Source organism: Procambarus clarkii, chromosome 2, assembly GCF_040958095.1.
Source record: "Procambarus clarkii isolate CNS0578487 chromosome 2, FALCON_Pclarkii_2.0, whole genome shotgun sequence".
Classification (NCBI taxonomy): domain Eukaryota; kingdom Metazoa; phylum Arthropoda; class Malacostraca; order Decapoda; family Cambaridae; genus Procambarus; species Procambarus clarkii.
Window position 1 is genome coordinate 48,002,376 of NC_091151.1, and position 24,895 is coordinate 48,027,270.

Genomic DNA, 24,895 nt, shown 5'->3' on the forward strand with positions numbered 1-24,895 from the left:
ATCAATCACTTGACTGTGGCCAGTTTTTGAGTAGACTCCTATTACATTTACTGTGCGATAGTTATACTTATATATAATAGTATTTTTTCGATTATAACAGTAATCGAAAAAAGTTATAGTTTGTATATACAAGAGATGAAACAGAGAGCCATGAGCTAGATCGTTGTGCTGAGTCCATAAGGAGGCCGAGCTTCCAGAAATACCTTCCTGTGATTGGCTGTTGCAGGGAATACCAAGACTCTTTTATGAATAAAATTTAAACTAAGAAAAAGGTCCTTGTGCACAACAACAAGGTTGGTGTGAAAAGGAACAACAATTTCTGTTTTGCACCTGACAGAAATCTCTATCTAACTGAATAATTTACTCGAATAAGAGGGCAGAGCAGTGTATCATTATTTGTGTCAAGGCAACCCCCAATAATAACGTCACAAGTTAGGTAGACAGCCCATTTTTATATAACATCTGTTATATCCTGCAATATTTAATTATCACTTTATTAACACTTTAAATAATTAATACTTCACTTTTTTGGGTAAATTAAAGTTAAAGCAGAATTCCATAAGCAGGACTGGTGGGCTGAACTAAGATGATTTACTAAGTGGATGGCACCTATAGCTGATTCCTTCCTGTGATTGGCTGTTGAGTGAATGTCAACAAAGAATATCTACCAATGATATGCCATTTATTATGCGCCCCATACCATCTTGTGGGCGGAGCTTGGAACCTCCTACCCGAGCACAACAACCCGCCTTATGGGTTGCTGTTTGGCTATTTATAGTGCGTTGGAAAAGCAACAGATGGCGTTAGTTGTATTTTGTAGGGTAATTTGTTATAAGTGTAATTTGATGTCAACAGATGGCGTAAGCTGTATCTTATGGCCACTGTTGACCTGCCAGTAGATAGTGTTCTTATCTGCCGACCGATGGCATCAGCTGTATTATTATTATTTTAATAATATTATTACATTAATAATAATGTATTATTATTACTTTAAGCACTGATCTATACGTCTGGTAGCTTATAATAAGGTTTTATACCATGCTGGTATTAGGTAACTAGAATTTTGCAATTACTTTTGTTTATCTACTGTTGAGGATATGTATGACAAATGTAAGGTTTTGAGGCTAAGTAACGAAGATAGTTACAAGACAGGAGCCAGATGGTGTTGAGATTACAAAAGGGATTATGATAAGAACTTAAGCCAAAAAATCAATGCATAAATGTTCGCAAATATGAGACTGGGATTTATTTCTCGAAAAGTTAGCAATAAAATACGCTTTCTAGTTCTTTATTTTTTAAATTAAGACCAGGGATTCTGTCTAACGAAGCTGCAAGCTAAAACACCGTTATCCTATAATGTTCATCTGTAGCTTGACCCTAAATACTCGTTTATTAAACGAATTTATTGTTGGAATCATTAGGAATCGACTTGTTGAAGGCAGAGTTTCCAACAAATACCATCCTGTGATTGGCTGTTGCGGGGAATGTCAACGCTTATATGAATAAAATGCAAAATAAGAAATACGTCCTTTTGCTCAATAACCTTGTTGTTGTACAAAAGAACAACAATTTCTGTTTTATACAAGACAGAAATTTCCATCTAACTGAATAATGTAGACCAATAAGAGGGCGGAGGCATTGTATCGCCGATATTATCTGTGTGAGGCAACCCCCACTGATGACGTCACAAGTTAGGTAGCCAGCCCATGTTTCGGTAACACCCGTTACATCCTGCAGTATTTAATTATCACTATATTAATACTTTTAAAAATACTTAACATTTCACTTTTTAGGTAGATTAAAGTTGAAACAGAATGTCATAAGCATGGATGGTGTGCTGAATAAAGATGATTTATTAAGTGGATGGAGCCTTTAGCTGATCCCTTCCTGTGATTGGCTGTTGTGTGAATGTCAACAAAGAGTTTCTACCAATGATATATCATTGATTATGCACCCCATACCATCTTGTGGGGCGGAGCTTGGAACCTCCTACCCGAGCACAACAACCCTCCTTATGGGTTGCTGTTTGGCTATTTATAGTACGTTGGAAAAAAACAGATGGCGTTAGTTGTATTTTGTGGGATGATTTGTTATAAGTGTAATTTGATGTCAACAGATGGCGTAAGCTGTATCTTATGGCCACTGTTGACCAGCCAGTTGATAGTGTTCTCTTCTGCCGACAGATGGCATCAGCTGTGTTATTATTACTTCCGAATTCCCTTTAAACACTGATCTACAAATCCCGTAGCTTATGATAAGGTTTTATACCATTTATGATAATTATTAGATAACTGGAGTTCCGCAATTACTTTTATTTATCAACTGTTCAGGATATCATCATATAATGTCTGGTTAGGACGTACTGCTCTCGATTGATGAAGATTAAGCCACCCAAGAGGTGGCACGGGCATGAATAGCCCGTAAATACTGCTCTCGTAATATTATTCAGGGGGGTGGAGGAACTATCACGTGAAAGCGCCAAGCTATTACGACTATATAGCACTCGGAAGGGATCAGGATGGAACGGGGGAAAGGAATGGTGCCCAACTTCTTGGGCGGTCGGGGATTGAACGCGGACCTGTAGGAAACGAGACCGTCGCTCTACCGTCCAGCCCAAGTGGTTAAGCGTAATATTATTAAAACAACAATTTATGCATATAATAACAGCATTTCACACTAAAAATACTTGGATATATTGAAATTTGGTAGTGAATTCCAATCTAGGAATCTCCTATGACTAAACTGTACTTTTTAATCATTTTTATGTACTTACTACTTATTATTAAATTATTAAGTACTTACTATAATAATTAAATCAATTATTTTATTTAATATTTAAATTAAATGATAAAATAATAGTTAATAATAAATCATTGTGTAGGGGGACAGGCAGCCAGTTTATATATACATGTGAGGCTTATACCAAGGTCCCACAAAGGTGCCATATTAAAGACTGGGTGCTGCCGGGGCGGGCCCAAGGGCTGCTGGCGGCCCTGATGGCCAGGCTGAACTTCCGCGCCCTTATAATCACCATTGTTCAATAATCTTCACAGGAAGAAACAACCGTAAATATAGGAATAGTTTATTACAACATACACGGTAAAGAAAATAGTTCCGAAACTAAGGAAATAAAGCTGCCGAAAAAACATTAAAGTCCATTTCAAGTATGTTTATTGAGACAATAAAAAAATACATCTCAAAGGGATAGAGTAGCTTAGATTTACTATACTGATTTACTATACTTAGATTTACTATACTGATTTACTATAACCTTAATAATGCAGTGTCATATTGCATAACTGCGTCATGCAGTATGACATTGCATGACAGTATGAGTTATGCAGTAAAATCTGCCTACCTGAGAACAGCATAATGAGCTAACGTAGAGGTACTTTTCTTAAGCTGAATTTCAAGTAAGCTGAATTTCCAGGGACACATTCTAAATATATCAAAGAAAGTTTCAGGAACTGTTGGCATTCTTTCTGAGATCAGATATTATGTACCTCGCCCTGCCCTGGTGACACTCTATTACTCTCTCATCTATCCTTATCTCAACTATGGTATTTGTGCTTGGGGTTCTACTACCGGTCGGCCGAGCGGATAGCACACTGGACTTGTGATCCTGTGGTCCTGGGTTCGATCCCAGGCGCCGGCGAGAAACAATGGGCAAAGTCTCTTTCACCCTATGCCCCTGTTACCTAGCAGTAAAATAGGTACCTGGGTGTTAGTCAGCTGTCACGGGCTGCTTCCTGGGGGTGGAGGCCTGGTCGAGGACCGGGCCGCGGGGACACTAAAGCCCCGAAATCATCTTAAGATAACCTCTTAAGAAGATAACCCAAAATCATTTACGTCCTCTAATTATTCAACACAAAGCTGCTACTAGGACAATATCTCACTCTGGCCCCAGACATCACTCGGTACTCTTACTCAAATCTCTGAATATGTTAGATACTAAGTACCTGCACATCCTCTCATGTGTATTTTATAATATATAAAACGCTGAACTGTAATGTCAATCCTGACCTTAAAAGCTTCCTTGAAGGTTGTAACAGATCCCATGAGCACCACACCAGAAACAAATACCTATCTGATATTCCAAGAGTACGACTTAGTCAAACTAGAAATGCTTTACAAATCAAGGGACCTCAAATGTGGAATGACCTTCCCAATTTTGCTAAAGACTGTACCTCTCCCAACCAGTTTAAGATAAAAACTAAGTACTACCTAATTAACTCAATGTAACCTACCTCACCCCCAAAATGTCAACCCATGTCTACTATTTTAAACAATGCTGTTTGTTGACCAAATTGTATTTTTGCTTTTCTACCATGTTTCCCCCCCCCCCTTTTCCAATTTTTTTCATATTTTTTCTCAACACAATTTATACTTTAATCTCAATTAGCATTAAGTTTTAGTCTTAATGTTTTTCCTGCCCGAAACGCTTTGCGTAATAGTGGCTTTAGGCATTGTATGTACTAGCTCTATCTATAAATCCATCAACTTTTGTATCTTACCTTGTATGTATGTACTTTACCTGAATAAATATTTGTATTTGTTGTTGTTGTATTGTATTTGTATTTTAAAAACAGATAAATTTTAGAGATAAGAGACTGAACAAGTTAACTTCTTGTCCAGTAAACGATAGACAGTAACTGAAAAATTGGGCAATAACCTATGAACCTATATCTAAGTAGGGCAGCACCCAATTAGCATGTACCCTACGTATCCACAATCTGTAGAGAAAGAGTTATTTTGGTTATTTATACATTTCTACCTGAATATGGTTAATCTGTGATACTCAAAATGGTAAGTCTGTCAATCTCCATGCATGGGAAACACATGAATGGCCTACACAGTGAGCTTATTTTTTCCTCTCTATGTCCAGAAGAGGTACGTCATGACCCAGTGTAAAGCCACCTGGCCTTACTCCTCAACTTTCCACCCTATCACATCATAGCACTGATAAGTATATATTATGGAAAATTAATGTGTGCAATTCAATGTGTGGAACTGTAACATGAGAACAGTATAACAGTGGAACATTTCTGCATGTAGCGACAACCAGTCTAGCAGTAGACAATGAGAACTCCCATCTCTTTTCGGTGGTAATAACAGCCAGGTCAGGTCCAGTGCGCACAAGGTAATCTTGTCAGATATTTTGCGGCCTTGTTAATCCGTTTGTGATTACCAGTCTACATCAAAACACATTGCAGAACTCACACGGACCACAACAGTTGTTAAAAAATAATTGAATCATAGACTGAGTGAAGAGAGCATGAGGGTTGAGTGTGTGTGGTGCATGGACCACTGGACACATGGGGAAGTACCTCAGGCCAGGTGAAGTCACCGAGATCGTAAGTACTGCTCTCTTGTCCTTGTCATGTATATTATTCAATTCTTTTTGCCTCAGTTAAGGAACCATAGTTAGGATGCCTTGCCTAACAAATTAAGTATATATTGGCGACTGATATTAAATTTGTTATGTTGGGTTTCTTTCTTCTTGTTGATAGTAGGTGCAGTTTGCATGAAGGGTTTGTCCTCCCGATGACTGCACATGTTGGGTTTCATCTGATTCGTTAGAGAGTACTGCATGAGGGCAGGGCCCAATGTGCAGCTTATACAGTCAATGGCAGTGGGGCAGTGTCTGTGGAGTACAATTGATAGCAATGAACGTAAGTCCATTGAGTGGAGTGTTGTTAATCTCATTGAGGGGGAGACTAATGTAGTCCAGAAGGCGAGGTCCAAAACTGTATCAATCATGTTTTTACAAAATATTGCATGTAGATTTTATTGGGGGTTATCAGGGCTTGGGTGTAAATTGTGCTTGACATTGCAGTCCAATGCTGGATCAAAATCCTGCTTTTAAGGTAAAGCACTGAAAAAGGCAAATGGAATACTCTACAGGTTAAATTACACAATTTAAGAAAAAGAGAAAACAATTTCTTTTAGGCATCCATAATTTTATATATACTATTTGCCTCAAAATACTGTACAGTATATGGTATAGTACACTCAATGTCAAGTTTCTTTGTCTTTATTTCCCTTTCACATGCCTTTGTTTCTTAATTTAATGGAAGGAAGGGGGGAGAATTCGTCACTTCTATGATATTTTGGTCTTCAGGTGTTTTTATCTTGTGTATTTGAAGGTATCACAAATTTATGAATTAGATTCCATATAGATTTATAGAGGGAACAGTGTCAAAGATATACAGTACTGTACTGTATACATATACAAATATTATGCTAATAAAAATGAAATGATTAAGTTAAATTAAAATTTGTTTACTGAGAATTATATAAAATATATGTAAATGTAATAATTTCCCCCCCTGTAAATTAATGTCAATATAATCTCTAAAATTGTAAATCATTTAAAGAAAAATAAGTATAACATTTAGGGGTTTAAAGTTCATGCTCTGTGATAATATGAAACACTTGTTTACTGAGAATTATACTACTGTATATGTAATGTAGTATTGCCTTGTAAAATTTATGTATATATGATTTATATTGTATTTTATTAAATACAGATAAAAAATAAATGTTACTTATACAAAAATAAAAATGCATGACTCACTTATATGAACACTGATTTGGGCTAATAAAAGTTGACTACAAATGTAATGCTATGCGTGCTAGTGGCTTTACAAGAATTGAAAACTTCAAGTGTCTGTACTCTCTTTTATTTATATACAAGAAGATACCCTCTTGTATATAAATAAAAGTAATTTTGTGTATTAAATATCAGCTTGTACAAGAATATGAAACCACTTTACTCATTACGAAGAAAATGAGAAGGAGAGAAAGTACGGTAAAATATTTTATAAATTTATGAGAAATAGTATGTGAACTGTGGATGATTTGACCATAGATGAAAATTGTCTAAACTCTTTTAGGTACCCTACCAGAAGAAAAGTAAACACACAATATGTATATCAATTTACAGTGGTGGTTGGTATGACCAGGTCATGACAAGGGGAGCCATATGGTGAGGTTATAGAAAGCCAAGTAGGAACTAAGACCTGAGCAAATTAGCAGATCGTATAAACAATGTGTGGCACTTCACTATAACATCATAATTTCATTCTGGATCAGTTTTAGTCAAAATGCTGTAGAACGCAGTTGCTGGTAGTCTGGTCATGGCTAGTGGCTGTAACAAAGTATCTGGTGGGACGGCTAGGTTAAGGCAGATCAGAAGGGGTGTTGCTTCTGACCGAGCTGTTGTGAGAATGATCTAGGTGGTGCACTCAAATTGTTTTATATCCATATCCACCCAACTCGGTTTGGACCAACAATTCACATTGATTAGTTGATGGGAAACTGCTTGATTTTGGGAATTGTGTGGACATTGTTTGTAGCACCTGTAATTCTTGCACATGAAAGTACAGTTGCTGCTACAGCAATTGGATGCAATTGCTACATATGTATAAAGAATAATGTGACTGACACCAATATCCAAGATGGTAAAGATTATTTGGAAGCATATGAAGCATAGTGATAATAGAATCCAAACATCATAAACTGAGCACATTTTATTAGCAGAGAGTATTTTGAGAAACAAAAAATACTAGCAGTAAACTACTGTTCTTATGGAGAACAATGCATGACTCTTTACAAATGCTATTAACATTATATTTACATAATACACTGTATGGAAGTAAAAATCGTCAGTATTTACATTTATGCCCATACTGTAAATACAAAACTCGGTTTCGGTTTCAGTGTACCAAATTTGGTACATTTTTAGCACCATCCAGCAAAAAAAGGACACCAACCCTAAAAGACTATTTAGCTAATACAGTATTGTACTAGTTACACTATTTTTGCCACCCAGCACTGTGCTAGTGGAACATGACATATTGGGAAGCAACAAATGTCTCTTAAACAGGCTTGTTGCCACTACAAGGAATCTGTTATTCTGATTGAAACTAGCACAAATGGCAGCTAATATACTTCAACATTTCATAATGTTACATATTTTTAAAGCTATTTAGCTTCATTAAAGTTTATTTAAGTTTCTTGGTGTTTCCTACATAACTTGTTCACACACTTTTTTATGCCTTGGAACCATAATGGCACATCCCTAGAGTTTAAACTATAACTGAATTCTAACCAGTCAACAATTTTCTAAGATAAGTAAAAAGTAGTACTGTTAAGGCTCCAAAGACTCCTAGTTTGATAAGTTTTACAGTAACAATGGCTCCAGCTCCCTCTATGGAGTGAACAATTTTATTATTGAGAATAAACACCACCTTGCTCTCTTCCAAAAGTTTCTGTCGTATATCTTCATCTATTTCTCCTGCAATGTGGTTCATGGCTTCTGTCATTTGCTTTTTAATCTTGGACACTGATCCATCAGTGATTTCTGTTACTGCCATTCCCTCCAATGTATCCTGCAAAATTAAAGTGTTATGAAATCATGGTAATGCTAATTTAAGATAGAAATCACCCAAGATGTATGTGATATTGTAACAGAATTATCAGGATGTATCTGGAGTACACCAAACTTAAAAAAGATTACATTAGAAAATGTAAGATGTTCTCATCTTACATTTTATTGTAGGCCCTTCTATAGTGATCACTTGTAATCCTTAGAGAGGACTTATAAAGGCCAAGAATTTCTTATGAATGAATCTACTCTGTTGTTGGACATTCTGGGTTGGATTCAGTGGTTTCCAGTGGAGCCTATGACCTTGCAAGGATGACTCAGAATTCCCTGGGGATGGTGCAAAACCTTTCTCCTACCTGATTGTTCATGATTTAGGTATTATATTTTACTTTATTTTCTACCAGAGGTGTGGCCATATATATATATATATATATATATATATATATATGTCGTACCTAGTAGCCAGAACGCACTTCTCGGCCTACTATGCAAGGCCCGATTTGCCTAATAAGCCAAGTTTTCATGAATTAATGTTTTCTCGACTACCTAACCTACCTAACCTAACCTAACCTAACTTTTTCGACTACCTAACCTAACCTAACCTATAAAGATAGGTTAGGTTAGGTTAGGTAGGGTTGGTTAGGTTCGGTCATATATCTATGTTAATTTTAACTCCAATAAAAAAAAATTGACCTCATACATAATGAAATGGATAGCTTTATCATTTCATAAGAAAAAAATTTGAGAAAATATATTAATTCATGAAAACTTGGCTTAGTAGGCAAATCGGGCCTTGAATAGTAGGCTGAGAAGTGCGTTCTGGCTACTAGGTACGACATATATATATATATATATATATATATATATATATATATATATATATATATATATATATATATATATATATATATATATATATATTACGCATATTACGCCGTAATATGGACAATTTTGTATAAAATCAGATATGTAACTGTATAACCTTGCATAATAAAGTGTACATCATAATAAATAAAAAAAAAAAAAAAAAAAAAAAGGGGGTGGTAGGAGAAGTGAACACTCTTTCGTATTCAGAGTTAAATGTCAAGTTTTTCCCTGAGTGCTCTGTGTTCCCTTCTCTGAGGCTGTGGGTCCCTATAAATGCACCAGTGGTGGTACCCCCCTATATATATATATATATATTATAATATATATATTATAATATATATATATATATATATATATATATATAATAATGCTACCCAGCATTGTATATATATACTGTATATACATTTTATTGTCCTCCATGGACATGGATAATGGTCTGTCAGATATAATGGTGTAGCGAGTTATTGAGCCACAGAAGATGCTTGAAGTTAGCATTGTAATAGCACTCAATCACCTTATTTGTTTGAATGCTCAATTTGATTAATATGGACAAAGTGTTAAATTAGATAGTCTCACAAAGGCACCAATACACTCAGCATTTGATTCAGTATAAGTTCATCATTAAAATGTATATACTATAAATTTCTTTTGATAAATTGACAAAATGTTTCATACTACCTTTTAATATTGTGAAAACAAATGTAAAGATTAATACCAACTCAACATCAATTTCTTCATAAAGCTAATGAAATTGCTTTACCTTGCGAGAGAACCTGAGCTTTTGTAGAAGAACTTTCTTACGCCGTAATATCTGCCCACCAGAAAGGAGTCCCATGTACAAATGATAAATGTAGGCCATCAAGAGGTAAGGGTTCTCGTTTTCTAGCTTTTCTAGATGTTTCAGGTATTGACAAACACTCTCTCGTGGGGTATAATCTTTCTTCCAGTCAGCACCCAAATAATATGACAAATCCTGCAAATAAAAAAATTGCTTAAAAATTATAAGGCTTTGATTAAAAATGAAAATCTCTTTTCTGTATGATTCACTTGGTTGTTTCCTAAGCAAAGATCTGCTGTAGTTTATTGAACAGGATCAATAACTCAGGCAGAATGACATTCTTACACTGCACCTGTGTAAGAATGATCCATTGCAATCAAATACTGACCCTGAAAGATGTGTGGCCATAATTCTACCGATATGGCCATGATTTGTAAATTAACATTAAGATTTTTTTTCTAACACACTACTTTAAAAACATTTGTTAACTAAACTAGTTGAACGAATGTATCTCTAACCTTTTCAAATGCTTCAGTACGTCTAATACCAGGAATATCCAGCTCTCCAATCAGACTGTGTGAATGACGTTCAAGAGCCCCTTCAAGGTACTGGAAAACCTCATAAAATATTAAAAGACCCTCGGCCCACACACGGTCATTTGACATAGCTGTGAAAAGGGAGAAAATACTGAACATGTACAAGTTTATTGAATTTATAACCAAACATTATTTACAAAATCTAATTATGGCAAACTTGTTGCTAAAGTTCTCTTGGGGCTGCAAATGCCATACAGTGTAGAAATATTCATACCTATTCCAAGCTTAGCATTTATTAGGGTATCACTAATGTTGTGGATTTCTCTGGTAACATCTCGCATCTGCTTTGTAAAAGGAACTTCCACCTTTGCAGCCATCCTGAAATTAATTAATAAAACTTTTAAATCAATAGCTTTACCAAAAGAATATACTACTGTTCATAAGTAGTGCATGAAACATAATTAAACAGTTGTTTGTTGAACAAACAACACACTAGAAAGTAAAGGGACGACGACGTTTCGACTTGAGAATGGTCCAGGGTGGACCGAAACGTCGTCAAACAACCCTATATAACCTAACCAAACTCGACTTAACCTGCATAACCTTCCAATATATACAGATTAAAACAAATTACATGTACTTGTAAAATCGTACATAGGAGAATATATCAGAGTTGATATATAAGGTAGTAGCACCTGTTGTTTTAGTAGATTTAAGAGCCCTGACGAACCAGTCCCCGGAATGAAAACCAAATGGAAGGCTATTCTTCTTTATGGTAGGTGCAGTTGGCGTGAAGGTATTCTGCTGCCGATGAATGCACGAGTGGTGTTGATGGGAGATGAGTTACAGTGGCGCGTCAGCGTCTCTTCTTGATGGTACGTGCAGTTTGCAACACGTCGGTGTTCATGATCCCTCACAAACCTGGCGGAGTAGGTTGTTGTTGTTGATGATGATGGGTTAGGGGCAGCTGCAGCACCCGCCCGTGTGTACGATTGACACTTTATGTAGCATACGTAAATCTGTGTATTTATGTATTTACGTATGTAGCAATCTGAGAGCAGCTGTACACCGAGAACTTCAACAAGATCTTGTAGATCTGAGGCAAAGTGAAATTGACACCAGTAATTCCATCTATCATCATACTATCATGCAAGAGGAGCCACACATCTATGGATCATCCAATAAAATCAGCAGACTTCTAGATGTTACTACTGCTCGGCTTAGACTCGGTTACAAGTATCTCTGGGAATTCTCATTATCTGCTGATGTAGACCTGACCAAATGTAAACTGTGTCAACAAAATTATTCGCACACCCTCCGTCACTATGTGATGGAGTGCGAAAAGATACGTGAATTTAGAGACAATTCTATAACCAATGTTCCAGCGATGTGTCAATATTTCATTCAAAATGATCTGCTACCAGAAATTTTAGCCAAATATCCCCAGTTTGCTAACTGTAGGTAGTAACTAAGTGATTGTAACCTATCCACCGCTGCCCACTGGATGGGGGGCGGTGTGCAGGACAAACATATAAATTTTGACACTAGCTCTCCACATATGTCAGTTGCTTAATTTAGAACCTGTACTTGAGGTCGATCTCGAACCCATTGTTGATGTGATGACTTATATTGAATTTTGTAACTAGCTCATCAAGATTGTAACTTGCTTAGCTAAATGAATTGTGGGGTTCAGTCCCTGAGCCCATTATGTGCCTCTGTAACCCTTTCCACTACCGCCCACAGGATGGGTATGGGGTGCATAATAAATGAACTAAACTAAACTAACTACGTATGTAGCTTAGCCTAGCATTTTAAAAGCACTACAATCACCTTCTGTGGTTGATTATTCAATAAATCCATACACTGTATGTTTGACAAATCTCTAACCCTGTCCATGTAGGATAGAAGAAAATGTAAATATGCTGGTTAGCATTGTTAATGTATGGCGACGTCTGTGGTAGAAAAAAATATCGAGCTTGTAGTTAAAGAATCCAGACGAACAAGTAGGATGCCCTACAGGCCCGACCCGCACTGGTTACAGACGTCTATGTGTGGCCTGCAGGGAGCGGAACGTCAGACACAGGACGACGTAACGCGGTTCATCCTTCAGGCCACGGCCGCTAAGAATGGGAAATGTGAGGCGGGAATTTTGGATACGATACAGGTCGGGGCGGAGACATCTGTGCGATGTAGAACTGTACACAGTACACACCTAATTGGGCTTTCGGAGGTTGAGCTTCGGTTCTTTGGCTCCGCCTCACAACCGGCAATCAACTGATGCGTAGGCTCCTGTACGTGTTGGACTCAATCATATCTAATTTGAAACTATGGAGTTTGCCTCCACCACATTACGTCCTAATGCATTCCATTTGTACAGGGTATATTTGTTCAGTATTTCCTTATATTCAACTCATTTGTTTCCACTTTCCTCTTGTTCTGCTTTCTCTTAACTTAAAGAGGCTGTCCTTGTCCACCTTGTCTATTCCCATCAGTATTTTGTATATTTGTGATCATATCTTCCCTGTTTCTTCTGTCGTCTGTTTTTGTGAGGTCCAGTTCCTTAAATCTATCCTCACAGCATAGCTCTGGCACTAATCTATAGTTGTAAACCTCTGCACTTTTTCAGTTTTTTGTTTTATGCTTCACAGTTATGAGTTTCAGGCCGGTGCTGCATATTCCAATACTGGTCTAACAAAAGTAGTTATTTCACCTTTAGCAACAATATGATAAACCGAGTTTTTTCTTGCTCCACATCTCCATTTATAAAGTATTTTTTCACATTTTTATTACCTCGGCTTTGTATACTCTTTCACATTTGTTATTACTAATAGTTTATTTGTCAATATTGTGCTTTGTTTTTATTATTAGCTATATATTGCTTTGTTGATCTACACTGTGTAATCTTTCATATAGAATAGGGTAGCAGCACATTGCTGTGTATACCAAAGCTTGTTAATATAAAACAAAAACAAAATTGGTCATCTTAAAGATTCTCTCGACATTAATACATGAGAAGGATGAACAAAAACAATTTAATTTTCTTCAATTTATAATTCTTGCTGATATTTAATCCTACCACCACCAAATTAACACAAGTAAATAAGTAATAGCATATGATAATATATTTTCGTCAGTAAATCTCTGATGTGTTCCTTAAATAAAATAATACGTAGACTCTTGCAATGCAGTAATGAAAATACTGTACTAGATCTGGGGATCCGTGAACGGCTCCATACCTTAGCATATCTAGAAAAACTTAAATTTCAATATTTGATACATGAATATTATCTAAATATAACAATTTTACTTTCTTGGTTAGGCTTAATCCCTCATTCTAAATATGTTACTTAACAATATATTACCATATTATTGTAAACAACTGCCTCGTATAGCAATATAATATTTTTTTTGCATGTAATATTATATATCTCAATAGCTAATTTGTATCGTCATCATATAACTAACAAATTCTTCAAGTGCAAGCAAGTACACGTAAAGAATTTGAAGATTTGAAGACTAGTTTTGGGGATGTGTAATCACTTAGCAGTTTTTAACTAACAAAATATTTGTGATGTTATGAGAAATTTTACATATTACTTCTGTGTTAGTTTTTTACTTTAACTAAACTGTGTACATACAAATACAAGTAATAATCAAAACTTTACCTCCTGCATACAAATACAGCATTGCAATATTAATTATAATCTTAAAACGCTATAGTATACAGCACTGTACTATATATTTTGTGAATAAAAACAAAATATTAAAAGTATTAAAAATTCATTGCGTTCCTATATAGTACTGTATATATATATAAGAACATAAGAACAAAGGTAACTGCAGAAGGCCTATTGGCCCATACATTCATATATACCCAAAACACTGCAAGCTTTACTTATACCATTATTTAAATATAGTTCAAACAGCTGTAATTAAGCAGTAAAAAGATAACTACATACTTATTATAATTGATCCTGTCATCTAAATCTGAACATTGAAAACTAAAAAATGGAAATATATATTAGAATATAAAGTAGAGTAATATAAAGAGCAAAGTAAAATATAAAGAGTAATATTAGAATATAAGGTACAGTAAAACCTATTAAAATCAACTTCCCTAATCCAAAGTTAATGTTTCAACAAACGCCAATGATCATCATTCCGTTATTCAAATACATAAAATAAATGTAAAAATTATTCACGTGATCTATGCTCTCTACAACTTATTTGTTTTTATATTAATGGAGCAGAAGTCTTCTGACTTGTGTTTGCAGGCAAAGGTGTGCTCCCGGTGTCTCGCAGGCGTCAGGCTCCTGTTATGGTATTAGGGCACTCGAAGACTTTTTGAGTTTTCCTATCACTGATTCTGCCCTTCGGCCGCAATTTTGCGGCTGGGGGTCACTGGTTGTCGATAGTCTTCCTGCTGTTTTTTTTTTTTTTTTTTTGCGTGGAATGGTGTCCTGCGCTCGCCTCACCCAAAGGACTACACGAGCTCACTGTAAACATCTAACAGTATACTGCAAGGTTTACTGTAGTATACTGAGTGTTTATATACTGCAAGGCACAATTGTTTTCCACCGGCCTGCAATGTGTATTGAGCCGCAAGGTTTTGCGTTTTACCGTTCTTGGGAACGCCGGAGCAACTTTAATCGTGTTTGTTACTATATAGTGAAATAAGTTTACATAATTTAAAGATTCGATGGTGCAGTGGGTGAAATACTGCCTCTCAAAATACTGTATGAAATCGAAGACTTTTTCCTTAAATCACATGTGGATCAAAAATTTATACATAATCATAAGTGGAATAAAGGCTTTTCCTTTAGTCACATGTAAAGCAAAGTATACTTTTATGTGGAATAGTCGCAAGTCTTTTATTTAAAAACTTGTTTTATTTTTGTAGCAGCATTTGCCTTTTGAATATTCCTGTCTAGTTCTTCATATTCAGCATGAAGATCTAGATCAATTTCTTCTACCATTTTCGGAAGTTTATTAAAAACGGTACAAATATATTGCTTTGTTACTTGGCTTGAAAACTCATACTTCTGACTCTTTTCAACTTCAGATACCATGTTGTCCACAAACTGCTTGGCCGACAGTTCCTTTGTGTTTCTTGATATTTTGCTGATCTTTCTAGTGTGCAATATGATTTTCTTGATGCTTTCAGCCATGCTAAGACAAACATCATCATTTTTTTGTTCTAAATCTTTCAATGCCTCTTTTATATCTTTTACTTTATTTGATGCATTTCCATATTTTTCCTTCATATCTTCATCGGTCACTGTTATTTCAGAAAATTTTTCAACAAATGTATATTTTTCTTGGGTATGATCTTCATTACTACATTTGCAGATCTTACATTGGTCCTTCTCTTTTGGACATCCGCAAAACCAACCTCCGTCGCATGGATTTACACATGTTCTCAAACACTTATCGCAGTTGTGGCAATGACCAGATGTACTCTTCAATTCTTCCTTCTCTTTTTTGATAACTTTTTTCTTAGCAGTCCAGTTTTTGTTTTTCTCTAGATTTTCTTCGTAGTTTTTAAGTAACTCTTTTTGACTCTGTTGTTCAATAAGCATGTTTACACAGGCGTCTATGTTATTTTTTAAATTAAAGAGAGCTCTCTCTAGATACATTTTTTCTCTAATTGAATCCCTAGTCATTGTGAGGCTCACTGGTTGGGTTTGTATGAGGTCTTGACAGAAGCATTCAAATTCTTCAGCTGTATTTTCCCAAACACATTTTCTCACCAAAAATTGTCTACGGTCTTTCTTACTCAAGCTTTCACATTCCGATTGTTTGTTGGGAGCATACAGTGATCCATTCTCAAAACTGTAATCATTTTTTGCCTTGAGCCCCATTGATTCTAAAATTTTAAGAACCCGAGATTTTTCAGTTACATCATGTGTTAGCAAAATATTTGTTATGCCAGTAGTATCTTTTCCAAACAAATCATGAAATTCATCATTCATCGTATTCATATATCCCAGTTTCCTGTTGACGCTGGCTTTCATTACAAATCCAATTACGTGAAGTTCATTTACACCAAACTTCTCCTCTTCCAAAAAGTGCTTAATTTGCTGGACTACTTGTGCCTGTTGTTGAGCGCCTCTAGTGTCTGCTAGCCCTGGGGTGTCAATGATCAGAAAGTTACACTCGTGTTTCATCACCCTAGGATCGTGATAAACTAAATATCCGGTTACATATTCTGTTTGACTCTCTGTCACATCCTTCATTTTGTTCCCTGTTGCATCTTCAATCTGATAGCGTATATCGCTATCAAACTCGATTCCGAAGAGATGATTGATAATAGCATTGAGAAAGGTCGTCTTCCCTGATCCGGTCTCCCCAATGAGCACAAGTGATTTGATGGGTCTGTCTATCTCCTCTCCAATGGTCAGGATTTGGATCTTGTTACTCTCATCTATAACTCGTTGTTTTGTTTCCAGTTTGGAGATTCTAGGATGTATATTTTGAGGTGAACAGTCAGCCTCCACTACTGTATTCATTTTGTATGGAGCTGTCTGAAAAAAATAAAGATCTTATATATAATTTACATAAAGTTTATTTTTTTAAATACAAATACATGTTAATCTTATTTTACTTCAATTTACATCAATTATAATTACAGTATAACAAAATTCCAGATCGAATTTGTTAATTATTACTACTCGTCCACAACATAAATACTGCTGCAATAACAATAATTTAATAACTTTATTCATAATTGTATGTTTTTGTACATTTATAGTTGGTTAGTTTACAGAAGTTTACAGTGAACTATTTACCGAAGAGAAAGTCATAATAACAACATAACATGAAATATCTGACGATGAGAATACAATTTAAAGGACTAATACAAACTAATTCAATGAATTTATACAAAAAAATTCACACCCTCAGCACTCTCAATCAACAGATTCTAGGGGTATCCCGGATCAAAATCACTCCCAACATACAGTTCATGCAACACTGATTTTACTTGAAGAGTACTCAAAATGCCTGACAGTAATCCATCTCTTTGTGACAGCAGTTCCTTCAAAAGTCCAATTACCCAGCTCGAATCACCTCATATGTTGAGGCCACGTGAGTAATACAAATGCAAACAAACTTGAATGGCCCCCAAGTCCATATGCAACCGAAAACTCCTCACCTTTGAAGGATTCGACCCTAGACAGTCGTTTTCAGTTGTATATTGGATTGGGGACCATTCAAGTTTGTTCGCATTTGTGTTACTCACGTGACCCCAACATGTGAGGTAATTCGATGAAATATCTGTGCCTGTGCTTATCGCCCAATACCCGATAGCACTAGGTGGTCAGAAATCAGAAATCGTTTTCATCAAATCAATTCACTATAGAGAAGAACTCGAATCTCAATTGTAACCACAAACTTGCATAAACCACAAGCCGAATGTATCAGTAAGACTCCTCGCCATGAAAAGTTTGAACCTTAGACTGCCAGGAGCAATGAAACTACTGACAAGCCCAGTATCTGACCACCAGAGTATTCAAGTACTATATTGAATAGTCGAGGACTACGCAATACTTATCCTGCGCTCCAAGACTTGCCAGGGAGCACAAAGATGAGTTTCCGGTTGTCAAACCAGGGCTATACTGTACGTTGTTGTTGCTGTTTTAAATTCAGCTACTCGGAACAAAAGTTTTGAGTAGCACAGGTTATGGTGAGGCCGTAGTGGCCGTACCTGGCACAGGAGCGGGGCTATATTTTGTGGGGCAGGAGGGGGGGGGGGGCTATACTGGGCGTATTGGATTTATACCATTAGGGGTGTCAAGTACATACAAATATATTGGTGAAGAGTAAAGTGTAAAGGGTAAAGAATAAGGCGATAAAAGGGGGGAAGAGCACATACGGCTATTCATTCCCGTGAATACCTCCCGCAGTTTCAGCCCCGCTCCTGTGCCAGGTAAGTTCTCCATGGGCTCACCATAGCCGGTGCTACTTGGAACTTTTTGTTCAGAGTAGCTGAATCTAAAACAACAACAACAACATGCCCGTGCCACCTCTTGGGTAGTATAATCTTCATCAGTCAATCACATACAAGATTAATCGGGTGTTGTGGGCGTGAGCAGTGTAGTCACCGTGGTGTTGTGGGCGTGAGCAGTGTCGTCACCGTTGACGTCGTCACGTTCTAGTCTTGTTCTTACTCTCATGGAGGGTAGAGTGAATTGTCCCGTTATTTTATAACGGAACAATTATTATAATAATTTATATTAAAAATTCCGTTATTATAAATATTATAAATAACGGAACTAATATTCGGGATATTAGATGACTCACACTCAATAGATAATTCTTGCAAGACAAGCTAGATGGGCGACCACGCCCATAGGAATTATGTTACTGCATTTTATCACTATTTCTGCATCAGTTTATCCTAACTGAAAAATATATGGAAGGAAGCTATTTCAGGGCACGAATCAAATCAAATCAAATCAAATGTTTATTTAGGTAAGGTACATACATACAAGAGATTTTACAAAGAGTGATGGATTTATAGATAGGGCTAGTACATGCAATGCCTAAACCCACTATTACGCAAAGCGTTTCGGGTTCTCACACAATGCAATCACATAATGCAACATTTACTCCGCCACTTACTTGTACACAATTGGTATTCTCACGACAGTATGCTAAGCCAGACTGCCGCAGGGCAAGATGGAGCCTCCGGAGGTAGTCTCTATCATTGTTGCCACGTACCACTATCGAGCGACAAAGCGGAACCACTGCAAGTATTAGGAAATGTATATGTTTATCTCTCAGAATGTTCGGTAATACGTTTATTGCTTGTGATGTGTGTCTATGTATGTATTAACACGATGTACTGAACGGGGTGAGAATAGCTTGAGCTACCTCATCCCTTTGTGTGTATTTTACCTCAATAAACTTATTTCAATTTCACTGCAAGTTTTTTATATTTTAGTTTTGTTTCATTGTGTTTAGGTTATTAGAGTTTCCTCTATTGTTATCGTACTAAAAAGACTGCTATTGTCATAGGTTTTTTGTATATTAGTCTTCGAGAAATTATTTAATATTGTTCACTGTGAAAATATTCTTCTGCTCAACATAGATTTTGATAATGCAGGCTAATAGGGAAGACGCGAATTTCATGTTCTCTCCTGATTCCATATATGACTATCTTGTGAGATAAGGACATTATATAAACTCATAGCTAGCTTTTGCTCTACATTGTGTAATCCTTCATACAGAATAGGCTAACACCATGTATACAATGCTGTGTGTACCTAAGCTTGTCAACGAAGACTGTATTATCGAAAAACTTGTCAACACTGATGACGTCGAGGCTTCAGTAAATTTATTATACACTCTGTAGACTTTCCTCTTAAATTTGAGGCAGTTGATAGTATTGTGTGCTATCAGCGTGCATGATAAACATATGAATTGTTACATGTTCTCTACATATGTAAGTTCTTAATTTAGAAACTGTACTTGTCTCGGTACAGGTACGGAACTGGTTGGTCTCGAGCCCATTGATGAAATGACGACGTGTATTGCATTTTGTAACTAGCTCATCAAGATTGTAACTTGCTTAGCTAATTTTTTTTCTTGCAATGTACCTGTTGTATTTTATATACTTCACTAGAATTTTCCTACTTATAATTATCTATTAGATTAAGGACCTGCCCGAAACTAGTGGCTTTACAAGAATGTAAACATCATGCTATGTATCCTCACAAACCCATTGTACATTCTTGTATATAAATAAATAAATAAATTGTGGGGTTCAGTCCCCAAGCCTATTATGTGCCTTTGTAACCCTTTCCACTACCGCCCACAGGATGGGTAGTGTATATAAGCCTCGGTGCATAATAAATGAACTAAACTAAGTCCTCAGGGCTGTGAGATTGATCGTTACTTGCAAAATAGGTAACGATATCCCGTATCACATAGTCGGTACTGAACGGGGTATGAATAGCTTATCATCATTCAGCAAAAATCTGATATCAGAACTATAACAAACTCTGTCTTCAGATAACACGCAGCCCCTCTGTTTAAGTCCCTCAACATGCTAAACATACACTCACTCCGCACATTATCGTGTGCTATCTACATGTACAAAACATTGTTCCTAAATGTTAATCTTCATCTGAAACTTTTCCTTGATAGGTGTAATAGAACGCATTAGCACCACACCAGAAATAAATATTTCTTTGATATCCTCAGAGTCAAACTAAATCTATGCAGACACTCCATGCAAGTAAAAGGGCCCAGTCTTTAGAACTCACTCCTTGATGAATTATAAAATTGTCCAACTTATGTCCTATTCAGACACAATGAATTAAAAGTAAAACCAAAAAAGAACATAATTCATGCTCATAGTTTCCGACCTTGTGCTTCAAATTCACACTGTATCTTGTGCTACTCACTTCCCCATTACAGTATTAATATATATCCTTACCATTGTAATCACCTCTGTCAACTTATATTGTAGTTATTTGTTGATATTAAACCTTGCTACAATGTACCTTTTCATCTTACCTGATATGTTAGATTAAGGACGCCATGCATGTTAGTACTCACCTAATTGTGCTTGCGGGGGTTGAGCTCTGGCTCTTTGGTACCGCCTCTCAACTGTCAGTCAACTGATCTACAGGTTCCTGAGCCTACTGGGCTCTATCATATCTACATTTGAAACTGTGTATGGAGTCAGCCTCCACCACATCACTGCCTAATGCATTCCATCTGTTAACTACTCTGACACTGAAAAAGTTCTTTCTAACGTCCCTGTGGCTCATTTGGGTACTCAGTTTCCACCTGTGTCCCCTTGTTCGCGTACCACACGTGTTAAACAGTTTATCTTTATCTAACCTGTCAATTCCTCTGAGAATTTTTGTAGGTAGTGATCATGTCTCCCCTTACTCTTCTGTCTTCTAGTGTGGTGAGGTGCATTTCTCGCAGCCTTTCTTCGTAACTCATGCCTCTTAGTTCTGGGACTAGCCTAGTGGTATATCTCTGAATTTTTTCAAGCTTCGTCTTGTGCTTGACAAGGTACGGCGCCATGCTGGGGCCGCATACTCCAGGATTGGTCTTACATATGTGGTATACAAGGTTCCAAATGATTCCTTACACAGGTTCCTGAAGGCTGTTCTGATGTTAGCCAGCCTCGCATACGCCGAGGACTTCATCTCCCATTCTGTATCCTGTGTCTGGCCTCCTGTTTCCACTGCCTAGTTTCATTACCTTACATTTACTCGGGTTGAACTTTAATAGCCATTTGTTGGACCATTCATGCAGTCTGTCTAGGTCATCTTGTAGTCTCATACTGTCTTCCTCCGTCTTAATCCTCCTCATAATTTTTGCATCATCAGCAAACAATGAGAGGAATGATTCTATGCTATCTGGAAGATTATTTACATATATAAGAAACAGTATGGATCCAAGGACTGAACCCTGCGGTACCCCACTGGTGACGTTTTGCCAATTTGATACCTCACCCCGCACAGTGACTGGCTGCCTTCTGTTGAAATTGAAATTGAAATAAGTTTATTGATGTAAAATACACACAAAAGGATGAGGTAGCTCAAGCTATTCTCACCCCGTTCAGTACATCGTGTTAATACATACATATACACACATCACAGACAATAAACATATTACCAAACATTGAGAGATAAACATCTACATTTCCTCCTTTACACAAGTAGTATGGTATCAGACGTACACACAAATACTTTTATGTGCCTTCTGTTAGTTAGGTACTCCCTTATCAAATGGAGTACCATCCCTTTCACTCCTGCCTGCACCTCCAGCTTTCGCACTAGTCTCTGGTGGTGTCTGCCCACCCCTCTCTTTCTTGCCTGATCGTAGAATTCAATTAATCCTGTGAGGCATGACTTGCCATCCCTGAAACCATGTTGATGTTGTGACACAAAGTTCCTTCGCTCCAGATGTTCCACTAGCTTTTTTCTCGCAATTTTCTCCATTAGCTTGCATGGTATGCAAGTTAGGGACACTGGCCTGTAGTTCAGTGCCTTCTGTCTATCCCCCTTCTTGTATATCGGGACCACGTTTGCCGCCTTCCAAATTTCTGGCAGTTCACCTGTTACCAGTGATTTGTTATACACCATGGAGAGTGGCGGGCACAGTGCTTCTGCTCCTTCCTTTAGTATCCATGGTGATAATCCATCCGGGCCTATAGCCTTTGTCACATCCAACTCTAGCAAAACCTTCCTTACATCTCCACTAGTAATCTCAAATTCCTCTAGTGGTGGCTGGTTAATTATTCCCTCTCTTATCTCTGGAACTTCTCCTTGCTCTAATGTGAAGACTTCCTGGAATTTCATATTGAGTTCCTTACACACATCTTTGTCATTTGTAGTGAATCTGTCTGTCCCTATCCTCAGTTTCATTACCTGTTCCTTCACTGTTTTCTTTCTCCTGATGTGGCTGTGCAGCAATTTGGGTTGGGTCTTAGCCTTGCTTGCTATGTCGTCTTCATATTGCCCTTCTGCCTCTCTTCCCACCCTGACGTATTCATTCCTGGCTCTCTGGTAACCTTCTCTGCTCTCAAGTGTCCTGTTATTTCTATACTTTCTCCATATAGTTTCTCTACAGTAGCTTTGTATAAATGTAAAAATACCAATCTTGTGTGATCTCATCAACCCATTGTACCTTTTTGCAAATAAATTATTATTATTATTATTATAGCCTGAGCTACATCATCCTTTTTTTGTATTTATACCTAATAAACATATTTAAATTTAATTTTCAACTTCTGTAGAAGACAGTGAAAACTACAAGTCAATATTAATAAAGTCTTCGATTGGGTAACGGAAAACAACATAATGTTTAACAGTAATAAATTCATAACTTAAAAGAAATACAGAGAACAAGATTCAGACAGATCTCCTCATAGTAGGAAAACAACATGTAAAGGAATTTTGAAATAAAGATGATGTCTGACGACCTAAAGTTTAGTAGGCATAACCAAACTCTGAATCCCGGACGGGACAGAACACGTTGGGCACATTTTCTTTCACCTAATGCTTCTGTTCACTTAGCAATAAGTAGGTACTCAGGTGTACTAAGTAGGTAACAGTTTGTCAGCTGTTACGGGTTATTCATTCCCGTGCCACCTCTTGTTTGGCTTAATCTTTATCAAACAATCTTGTCAGTTTATTGTGGGGTTGCATGCTGGGCGGGATCAGTAATTCTACTTTGTGAAGGGCACCTCGATATAAACCTAACGTGCATGAATGTCATCTGGCTTCCTGTCCCCCGACAATGAATTATTATTATAATAATTATTATTATAGTATTGTGATTCCGCATGGCGGGTGTGTTGTTGTGAGGCGTCGTCACCTGCCACCGCGACGACCATCCAAGTCACCCACATACATGGAAGCGATGCTCACCTGTTCCCAGCTTTTTTTCAAGAAGAGTATTATAGTTTAGGGTAGCTTAGATAATTGTTTACGTATGATATGTATAAGATATAGTTACAGGAACGGTAATTGTTGGCGATTTGAATGTGAGGCTGTGTTAACACGGTGTGAGAGGATGATGGTGACTTGGTCTGGGTCTGCACCTGTCGCTCCAAGGAAACTCAAGACTACTTTACGTATCTTATTGTAACTGAAAGATGACAATGAAGACAAGAAGCATCAGTTATCATAGCTAGACGCTCGTGCTGCGTCAGGAAGTTAACAGTTTCCCTGTCACACTCGCCTCGTGTTAAATACAAGAGGGACAGGAGAGTCGCTGGTGGCTGCGTCATCTGACTTACACAGGCACCGGTAGGGCAACAATGTTGAATTCAGATTTTTTTTATACTCCTTTGGTTTTTACCATCAATTATCAGTATTTTACTTTTTGATTACAATGCAACAATTCCATTCTGAAATGCTATGCAGTTGTTTGGAATGTGAATCATTAGTATTTGTTATGCATCGTAAAGCAAAACTGTCGATGTCATACACACGAAAATTTGTGTATTTATTCCAAGAAAGAACAATATACCTCTCTGAAAGAGACTGTTTCTCCTGAGGTATCATCTCTTTCATTACAAGAGGGTACTTAATCTTTGTGTGTTAATAATTAGGCCTAGTATAAAAAAAAAAAATCCAAACATCCTGAAATGTTTCTTAAATTGGTTTAGCATGGATGTGACATGAACAAGTGCCAGGTTTATTAATTGTTGGCTTTGTACATATATATGTATTTATAATAATGAAGACTGTATATGATTATGTAGTAATTATGTAGCAAGTATTTACCTTTTTTCTAAATATAGTTTCCTGTTTACTTCATTTCTCAGTGAGGTTGTGGGGTTTAGCATGGGTG

General features: G+C 36.9%; 2 protein-coding genes across 2 annotated transcripts; both read right to left on the reverse strand.

The window, feature by feature from the left end:
* Nucleotides 1–7,519: 7,519 nt before the first annotated feature.
* Ho (Heme oxygenase) lies at nucleotides 7,520–11,533 on the reverse strand. The gene is made up of 5 exons (XM_045748728.2): nucleotides 11,266–11,533; nucleotides 10,845–10,948; nucleotides 10,553–10,701; nucleotides 10,017–10,229; nucleotides 7,520–8,393 (listed from the first exon to the last, which is right to left on the reverse strand). The coding sequence occupies exons 2-5, from the start codon at nucleotides 10,945–10,947 to the stop codon at nucleotides 8,109–8,111; spliced, it is 750 nt and encodes a 249-aa protein (XP_045604684.1). The 5' UTR covers nucleotide 10,948; nucleotides 11,266–11,533; the 3' UTR covers nucleotides 7,520–8,108.
* A 2,068-nt stretch (nucleotides 11,534–13,601) lies between these two features.
* On the reverse strand, nucleotides 13,602–19,322 carry LOC123762294 (uncharacterized). The gene is made up of 2 exons (XM_045748723.2): nucleotides 19,193–19,322; nucleotides 13,602–17,094 (listed from the first exon to the last, which is right to left on the reverse strand). Exon 2 carries the CDS (start codon nucleotides 17,077–17,079, stop codon nucleotides 15,442–15,444), a length of 1,638 nt encoding a protein of 545 aa, XP_045604679.2. The 5' UTR covers nucleotides 17,080–17,094; nucleotides 19,193–19,322; the 3' UTR covers nucleotides 13,602–15,441.
* Between the last annotated feature and the right edge of the window lie 5,573 nt (nucleotides 19,323–24,895).